The sequence below is a fragment of the Lindgomyces ingoldianus genome (genome assembly GCF_010093535.1).
Source record: "Lindgomyces ingoldianus strain ATCC 200398 unplaced genomic scaffold BDR25scaffold_20, whole genome shotgun sequence".
Classification (NCBI taxonomy): domain Eukaryota; kingdom Fungi; phylum Ascomycota; class Dothideomycetes; order Pleosporales; family Lindgomycetaceae; genus Lindgomyces; species Lindgomyces ingoldianus.
Window position 1 is genome coordinate 440,945 of NW_022985181.1, and position 9,138 is coordinate 450,082.

General features: G+C 39.0%; 3 protein-coding genes across 3 annotated transcripts; 1 reads left to right on the forward strand and 2 right to left on the reverse strand.

The window, feature by feature from the left end:
• Nucleotides 1–418: 418 nt before the first annotated feature.
• On the reverse strand, nucleotides 419–1,075 carry BDR25DRAFT_288459 (uncharacterized protein). The gene is made up of 2 exons (XM_033688393.1): nucleotides 867–1,075; nucleotides 419–819 (listed from the first exon to the last, which is right to left on the reverse strand). The coding sequence occupies exons 1-2, from the start codon at nucleotides 1,020–1,022 to the stop codon at nucleotides 463–465; spliced, it is 513 nt and encodes a 170-aa protein (XP_033546398.1). The 5' UTR covers nucleotides 1,023–1,075; the 3' UTR covers nucleotides 419–462.
• Nucleotides 1,076–1,409: 334 nt separating this feature from the next.
• BDR25DRAFT_228425 (prolyl oligopeptidase-like protein) lies at nucleotides 1,410–2,711 on the reverse strand (the record flags this gene model as incomplete). The annotated part of the gene is made up of 1 exon (XM_033685274.1): nucleotides 1,410–2,711. The coding sequence occupies one exon, from the start codon at nucleotides 2,709–2,711 to the stop codon at nucleotides 1,410–1,412; it is 1,302 nt and encodes a 433-aa protein (XP_033546399.1).
• A 596-nt stretch (nucleotides 2,712–3,307) lies between these two features.
• BDR25DRAFT_326058 (MFS general substrate transporter) lies at nucleotides 3,308–4,899 on the forward strand (the record flags this gene model as incomplete). The annotated part of the gene is made up of 2 exons (XM_033692252.1): nucleotides 3,308–3,450; nucleotides 3,513–4,899. 2 exons carry the CDS (start codon nucleotides 3,308–3,310, stop codon nucleotides 4,897–4,899), a joined length of 1,530 nt encoding a protein of 509 aa, XP_033546400.1.
• Between the last annotated feature and the right edge of the window lie 4,239 nt (nucleotides 4,900–9,138).

Genomic DNA, 9,138 nt, shown 5'->3' on the forward strand with positions numbered 1-9,138 from the left:
GGAGTATAGTGTGGCGCTAATCAAAGCCCTCGACCGTCTGAGCTCGCTGAGATAAAAAAACTATCACAAGATCGCTTCTACTGCAAAACTAGCAGTCTCACTAGCAGATTGCTGCTGCCTCCTCCTCCGCTTAAGCTAACCAAGGTCCTAAGCTAATTAAGCCAGCTTCCTCCTTAGCTTAACTTAGCTTGTTAATTACTATAAAGCAACTTAACTTAAGGGAACAATTAAGCTTTAAGCTAGTCAAGTCAAGCGCTTGATCTAGCTTGCTTGTTAGAAAGTATGGTTACTTCCTTTCATTTACTTTTCCCTCCAAGAGATGATGGGGCAATCATTGACAACACAACGGACACACAAAGCACATTGTAGCACAGTATAAGTTGTTTTAGCCTACTTAAAGGCTGAAAGTTGTTCGGTTCTCTACTCTCGGCTATTTACTTGCTCTCACGCCTCAACGCACAGTTAGAACCTTTGCATATCCGCCGAAATGGATGTCGCCCTGCCCACTGCACCGAGCTTCTCACACTCTGCGAAGCTAGGGTAGATGCTCTTCCCATTCTCAATGTTCACTATTTTCCCGTCCTCGACATAAACCTCCTCCCATCCCGCCGTGACCGTCGCTTTGGACGGGTCAACAATGTCATCATCGTCAGCAATAAGTGATTGGAAATCCGGATCGGTGACGATTGCCATCATCTGCTCCGGGGTGCGGACATAGACCTGGATAACGGCATCGTGCTCGTCAATCTTCCAGCCTGGCCTCACTGCCCACGGAAGCTTCTCTTCAACCAGTCCGCGAAGTGCTTTGGGCGTGTAGTACTAGACACTGTCACCTCTTATTGTCCTCAGACATAAGATAGTCATACCTGGGCCACTCTAAGAGCTCCATGGCGCGCCTGGACAATGGCAGCCTTGGGGGCATGAAATTTGCTACCGTGATCATGGAATTGCGCTTCCGAAACTTCAGACTTCTTGTATCGCATGGACGATAGTTTGAGCACTACTTCTTTCTGGGGCGCCATGGTGAAGAGAGCGATGCGAACGAATGTTCGACGGAAGATATTAGCTAGGGGTGTCTAGGAGAGGGGCGTCACCCGAGGAGCGGTGGCACGTTTTATCTCAACTCATCCCCGCCGCAGAGGACCTCCACCGGCGTTTTCGGGGACTAATGCCGCCGAATATGCCGCAGACAAATCACCTGTGTTTCTCTCTCCTGGCGGTCGCACCATGCGGGTATAGTGACGCTTCCTTCAGCACGAAACTGGTTTGCCGCATCCAACAATCAATGACCTGCTAGGCAAGAGTAATGAATCATTTTGTAGGTTCATGAAATCACGACAGCTTTGAAAATGGTTAGATTTTCTCTTCTTAGTATTAAAACGCTTGTATCTTACGATGGTCCAAACTTTCTAAGCTCGCACCTTCTCTAGCCCAATATGCCTGTCACACCAAGTGAATATTCGATGGTTCGCTAACTCGAATGCCGCAATCTTTGCTGATAGTCCTCCTTGCTCCACGCTATCTGCAATCCAACACTCCTTTCTCGAGATGTCTAGATGGCCGAGAGCCTCAAAGACCTTTCTGGTGTCCGAGGTCGGATCAAAGTACATTGATTTCGCCGCACCAGATACTAGAATCGCGCACTGAGCCTCGCTCAAATATTCCTCACCTTTCGCAAGACGCAAGCTAAACTTTCGTAGATTCCGAATCGCCTGGGCTGGGCTCTCCGCTCCCATTATTGCTAACATATGCTCGACTTCCCATCTCATCTGGAAATTCAATCGTTGAAGTACCCTTACGATAGAATTCAAAACCCCATCCGGTATATAGTCTCCGGACCAGCCTTCAATAAGCCAAGCCGGGATTCGGGATGCCAGTAGATCCCACATATCGTATGAAGGATCAATAGCAATGCAGGCTTTGATTCTGAGATCAACACATGATCGTAGTGCGAAATACGCGCCTAGAGAATGCCCGACAACCGCTACTCTGTCCAAGTCAACGCTCAAGTGCGACAACTCAGCGCTCGATTCCATTTTCTCGACGTAGTCCAAGACAGTCGAAGTGACCTTCTCGTACGCAGGTTCCATGGGAACCTTGTCCCGCTTGAGCAATATCCCCTGTCCAGGACCATCGAAAGTGAGGATAGCATATCCACGGGCGAGCCCAGCCAAGCCACACGCAATAAACATTTCCTCTTGTGTAGAGTCGCCCCCATCCAAGATGATGACAAGCGGATATCGACCCGTGCTGTTTTGTCTCTTGGCATTCATATTTGGGATGTACAGGTACGCCAGAAGCTCTACCTCATTCTTAAAAGGGATGGATAGAGGGTGTGCTGTAGCAATTTCCAATAGAGCAATACCCCTCTTGAATAGATCTCTACTCTTCTCCAGCCTTTGCAGGACGCGTAGATCTGGCCCCAGGTGTGAGTTGCTGAGCATGTATTGGCTGGCACGAGAGTAATTTGCAGCTCTCAAAAAGGCCCCGCGAGCGGCGCAGGTATCTCCAAGGCTTTGCGCCTCCTCTGCCAGAGCTTCCGCTTTGGAACTCATATCTGCCCACTCTTGACTCCATGACTCTGCATCACAGTCATTTATCCTAGAAGCTACGACCAAAGCGTCCCCAATTTCACATCCTCCATATGGTGCGGTGCTCAAAATACGCAAGAACTCGAAGTTGAAAAATTCGGATTTGAAGAAGCGGTGCATACCTCCAAAGTTGGTAATACCAGTGCTTTCGATCGAATGAAGCAAGACTACGAAAGCAAGGTCACATTGCTCGTCAGACTTCGATATTTTGAGTATTATTTATTAAGCATTAGGATGAAGTCGACTGGTGTCTAGCTAGCCAAGGATTCACCGACGCTGCATAACGTACCGTACTGAAGCGCCGGATCGTCCGCGTATGGTGATTTCCGGCTCGGTGGTTTCGCAATATATCTTATTAATGACCTAGACTTAACAAACATCATGTCTCGCCTTCATGTCAGAGCTGAGCCGCATCTGTGCGGCGTAGCTTCTGGGTGCTGCAGCTGTAAGACCGTTGCCCCCTTCGGCGGCAAATGTTCTGATCGTTTGGGGACGCCTCATCGTGAAATCAACAAACTAAAACGTTAACCACTCTAATTGCTACGATCCGACGAGGCACAATGGATTGCAATCCGGAGATCCAATCTCATGGCGAAACCCCGACCGACAAGATCATTTCGACAACAGCGACCCCGCGACTCACGTCATCCAAAGGGTTAGAAGAACAAACAGCTAGCGATTCGGAGATTGATGAGAGTTACGACTGGAGATTTTGGATGATCATAGCCAGTCTTTGCATGACTTCGCTTCTTACCGCGATTGAGGGTACCGTTACTGCTACTGCGCTACCGACCATCACCCACGAGCTCGACTCCAAAGAGTTATATGTGTGGTTTGTGAATGCGATATTTTTGTCCAGGTAAGCCCTCCGCGATGAGTTCATACGGCTTACTCGCGCTTTAAGTTAACGTACCAAAACAGTGCAGTTATTCAGCCGCTCTTTGGTCAACTAGCAGACGTATTCGGACGACGATGGCCTAGCATATTTTCTGTTGCCGTCTTTGCACTCGGCAGTGGAATCGCCGGTGGATCAAATTCTAACGGTATGCTGATTGCTGGACGAACACTACAGGGAATAGGTCTCGGGGGCGTGAATATGCTCATAGACATCATCGTCTGCGATCTCGTACCCCAAAGGAAGAGAGGCGCAATAATGGGCATCATCTTCGCCATCTTTGCTACGGGATCTTCCTTAGGCCCATTTATTGGCGGTGTTCTTGTCGACCATTCCTCCTGGCGCTGGGTTTTTTACCTTGGATTACCGGTCTCTGGGTTAGCTTTGCTTCTACTCGTACTCTTTTTACAGGTCAGATTCGACAAAGAGACGACTGTGATGAACAAGCTGAAACGACTTGATTACATTGGGAACGCAATACTAGTATCGTCCATGATATCCATCCTAATCGCCTTAACTTACGGAGGAACACTTAGACCTTGGTCATCTTGGCGTACTATACTCCCTTTAATCCTAGGGCTACTCGGCATATGCGCATTCCACAGCTACGAAGTGACAGGGTGGCAACAGGAACCCGTTATGCCTCCACGGCTCTTCAAGAATCGAACATCTGCGATCGCCTTTGTATTGGTGTTTCTCCACGGCATGATCTTGTATTGGATCACTTATTTTCTTCCGGTGTACTTCCAAAGCGTGCTGTTAAGCAATCCAACTCGGTCAGGCATCCAGTTCCTTCCTACTACCATTGTAGTCATACCCTTCGCTATCGTCGCTGGAGGACTAATAACTGCCACCGGCCGGTACAAGCCCTTGTGTATCATTGGTTTTAGCCTACAAGCTTTAGGTGTCGGACTCTTCACCACTCTAGATATCGCATCATCAACCACGAAATGGGCCATCTTCCAAATCGTTGCCGCTGCGGGAATCGGTCTTGTCACTACTGCAATTCTTCCTGCTGTCCAAGTCGAGCTGCCTGAAAGTGATGTGGCGGCATCAACGGCTACGTGGGGCTTTCTTCGCAGCCTTGGTTCAATATGGGGAATCTCAATTCCTGCGGCCATTTTCAACAACCGGTTCGAACAGCTTTCCACCCAAATAAGCGACAGCAATGCACGTGACATGCTTCGAAACGGTGTAGCATACGAGAAATCATCATCAGCTTTTATAAACAGTTTTAGTGAGTCTACTAGAATCGAAATTATTCTGACATATCAAGGAGCTCTACAGAGGGTCTGGCAGATAGCTGTTGTTTTTGCTTGTGTCGGATTCATAGCTGCATGGGGTATGAGAGAGTCCAAGTTGAAAAGATCATTAGACACGGATTTTGGAATGAAGACTAAGGAAAAGCCTTAACAGGCGGCCAATATTTGGCTAGTCTAACAACATTGTCCAATACTTCATTGTATATATCGAGGTCACTGGAAGGGGTTTTCTCTGATGAAATGCATTATGTATTGCACGCCAGAGGGCTCTACGTACGATCGGCTGTCCGACCAATCTTAGGCTTGCCGTCCAAAAGTATTCTAACTGTATATATAATGTTTTTCATGAGCGAGTGGACCATTCAAATGAGCAGACTAGTAAACCCTACTACAACGCTGCGCGGCAACACAGAAGAACACTATAATGATTTTTTTTACTCTATGTAATAGTATACTATTCTTTTAATAAATTAATACTATCTAAATCATTTATTTAAATTAGATAAAAGTAAATTTTATGCATAATTTAACTATAACATGTATATTTTGTGTCTTTTTACATATAACGTACCTAACAGGTTGGCCGGCCACACAGGTTGGCTGGCCACTTTTACTAAGCCCCTACTAAACTCTACCTATTTACATAATGCCTTAACAACAACACTAGATTAAATTTTCTAAAAAACATTAGATACAGCTTACTCTTTAGGCTTTTAAATAAGACTTAAAACTCTCTTTATAACACACTATAGCTATTTATAATGTCTTTTATATAACACTAAGTAATTAACACACTAGACAGCTTTTATAAGCAAAATACTAGCCTAAATTAAGGAATTTAACTAAGCTTAAAAAAAAGATAGTTATTAAGTATATACTTAAGCTTATTATACGCAGATTTCTCTCTAGGCTTATAGCTGTAGCTAATATAGCTAATTCCTTGCCTGCAGAGCGTAATCTAGGCTAAGTTAGCTTAAACTAGCCTAGTATATAGGTTAAGCACTACTCTAAGTTTATAATAAAGTTTAATTATAAGTATAATTATAAAAAAGTGCTTTATAAGAATCTAAAAGTTATCTAAAGCTAGTTTTACCTAGTAGCTAACATAAAAGCTAAGTATAGTATCTAGAATTAAAACACATATAACTTTAATAAATTAGGCTTTATAATAGGCTAGATATTAACTAGAGCAGTTATTATAGCTTTAAAAAGATAAAGATAGCTAAAGGTAATATAATAAAGTAATAAAAAGTAGATAATAGTTATTTAGAGCATTAACATAATAAAGTAGGCTATAAAATTATAAAGCTTTAAGTAGTAAATAAAGCTGCTATGTAACATAAATTATATAAAAAAAAGTAGATTTAGGTAGAGAAAACCTTAATAGTTAAAAATAAAGCTTGTCTAACTACTTTAAAGAAGTTTAGAGCGCGTAGTAATAGAAAAAAGCTAAAGACGCAAGTGCGCGCTAAAAAAGGTAAGCTAAGTTAAAGGTAATATAAGTAGTGTAATTAAACTAGGCATAACTTGCATATATATAAGTAAGTAGTAAAAGTAGACTTTAAATAATATCTTATGTTATATTGCTTTATATAGGGCTAAAGTAGGCTGTTTTGCAAGAGAATAGAGTAGTTTTAGTAGGGGCTTAGCAAAAGTAGCTAGCTAACCTGTGTGGCTAGCCAACCTGTTAGGTACGTTACTTTTCTTACTACTTTTTTACTATTTTTTATAAGTCAACAGACTAGCAAACTCTACTAAAACACCTACATAGTAATATAGCGCAACACTATAATAATTTTCATGCTATATAGAATCTATTTTTTATATAGTAAAATAGAATCTTTTATATACTGTTAATTACTAAATAGAAATAAAACAAACTTTATAAAATCTACTACTGTACCTTATAAGCAAGTTGCTTACACACCTAAGTTGCTTACTTTTGCTAAGACTGTAACAGCGCAGGCAAGACAATAGGTTTAAATGCGGTAGAAATCCACTTAGAGGTATATAGAAGTATGTAGGGACTTAATAACCTAGGAATTCTATTAACACATATAGGCCTTGTATAAAAGGATATTAGAAAACTACTAAGCTAGCTAAGAAGAGAGGTGCAACTAAATACTTAAGGGAATAGGAGTAACTGCGGGGGACAGGGTTAAGTCATGATCGGAGCTGATACAGGGACCCTTTGGATAGGTTCCGAGCGACCTGAGATGGAACGATTCATAAGAATCGTTACATAGACCACACTACAACGCACTCTATTATAGCCTATAATAACCTGCTTTAGCACTATACAGTATAGTATAGCTTAGAATATTATTTAGAAACTACTTCTACTTCTTGCTTACATGTTTATATATTATGCCTAGTCTAATTACACTGTTTATAGCGCCTTTAAAATAGCTTACTTACTTTAGCTTATACTTACTTTTTTACTTTTTTATTATTACTATACACTCTAAACTTTTTTTAAGGTTGTGAAGTGTAGGCTTTTTTAAACTATTAAGGCTTTTTCTACTTTAATCTAATTTTTTATATAATTTATATTATATAGTAGCCTTATTAGCTGCTTAAAGCTTAGTGATTTTTTTATACTAACACTAACTTATAAGTAATTATTACTACTCTTTTTAAAACATTTTTAAAACACTATAACTATAAGAGTTAGTAATCTATTTATATGCTTTTAAATTTTTATTTTTATAAACATTAATTATAACTTAAGTTTTAAAGTATTACTTGGAGTTTATAATAACTAAAGCTTATTATTAATAAAAAGTAGTAGTATTAAAGTATGTAACTTTATATAAAAGCTAATTATAACATATTATAGGTTAAAAGAAACTAATCTAGTGCTTTAAACCATTTCTTAAATATTACTAAAAATAATAATAAAGTTATAAGCTACTTTAAAGCATAGTAGAAACTTTATTTTTATAATATATGTTACAATTAGCATGCTTAAGCTACTAGCAAGAGGTGGTGTAACCTAACTAGATTAAACTAAGGAGCAGAGGAGCTGCTCCGCAAGTTTAAATATACATGTGTCCCCCCTGCTAAGACGCTACTTGTTGTACTAAGGCGCTACTTGTTGCGCAAGCAAGGAAGCTTAAGTTGTAGAGCATATAACACAGTACACGCTGTTACATTACCCCTCTCTAAAGCTTACTTTTTATGTATAAAAAAAAGCTTAAAATTAAGCCTTAACGTACTTTACAGGCAAGTTGCTTACACACCTAAGTTGCTTACTTTTGCTAAAACCCTACTAAACTACTTTTCCTACACTAATGTATTCCTCACAACACTACTTAAATGTGCTAAAAAAAATGTTAGATATAGCTTATGCTCTAAGCTTTTAAATAAAACATAAAACTTTTAAAAAAAATATGCTATAGCTATGTACAAAGTCTTTTAAAAGATAATAAATAACTATAACACTAGATAACCTTTATAAGCTAATTCTATAGCTAGCTTATAAAAGCTAGGTAATAAAAAAAAGTAGGTAATTATTAAGAATATACTTAAGCTATATGCGCAAGGATTTTCCCTTTAAATAGCATTTATAGCTAATATAGCCAATTCTTTACGCGCTAAGCATAATCTAGGCTATATTACTATAAACTAGCCTAGTATATTTAAAAAGTGTTATCTAAACTTTAAAGTAACATTTAAGCGTAGTACAACTATAAAAAAGCTTTTTATAAAAGTTCTAAAGTGATTTAAAGCAGGTTTAGCCTTATAAAGAATATTAAAGCTAAGTATAGCATCTAAGATAATAATATGTACAACTTTAGTAATATAAGCTTTATTATAGGCTAAATATTTATTAACTATACTTATACTTAAAACTTTACTTTAAGCTTTAAATAACACTTTATAAACATACTAGGCTAGTTTATGCTAACATAGCCTAGATTATGCTTAGCGTGCAAAGAATTAGCTATATTAGCTATAAATGCTATTTAAGAGAAAAATCTTTGCGCATATAGCTTAAGTATAGTCTTAATAATTACCTACTTTTTTTTATTACTTAGCTTTTATAAGTTAGCTATAGAATTAACTTATAAAAGTTATCTAGTGCTATAGTTATTTATTATTTTTTAAAAAACTTTTTACATAGCTATAGCATGTTTTTTTTAAAAGTTTTATGTCTTATTTAAAAGCTTAAAGTGTAAGCTGTATCTAATGTTCTTTTAGCACATCTAAGTAGTGTTATTAGAAATGCATTAGTGTAAAAAAAGTAGTTTAGTAGAGTCTTAGCAAAAGTAAGTAACTTAGGTGTGTAAGCAACTTGCCTGTAAAGTATGTTAAAATTCTTTTTTTTAAAATAACCTTTTTTTACTTACTACTTATAGCATTATCTTATCTACTAAGTTGTTGCTGT

Coding starts and splice junctions, on each gene's coding strand:
- BDR25DRAFT_288459 (XM_033688393.1), bottom strand. CDS start 1,022: ATGGCGCCCCAGAAAGAAGTAGTGCTCAAACTATCGTCCATGCGATAC. Junction 820..866: donor GAGCTCTTAGAGTGGCCCAG/GTATGACTATCT, acceptor GACAGTGTCTAG/TACTACACGCCCAAAGCACT.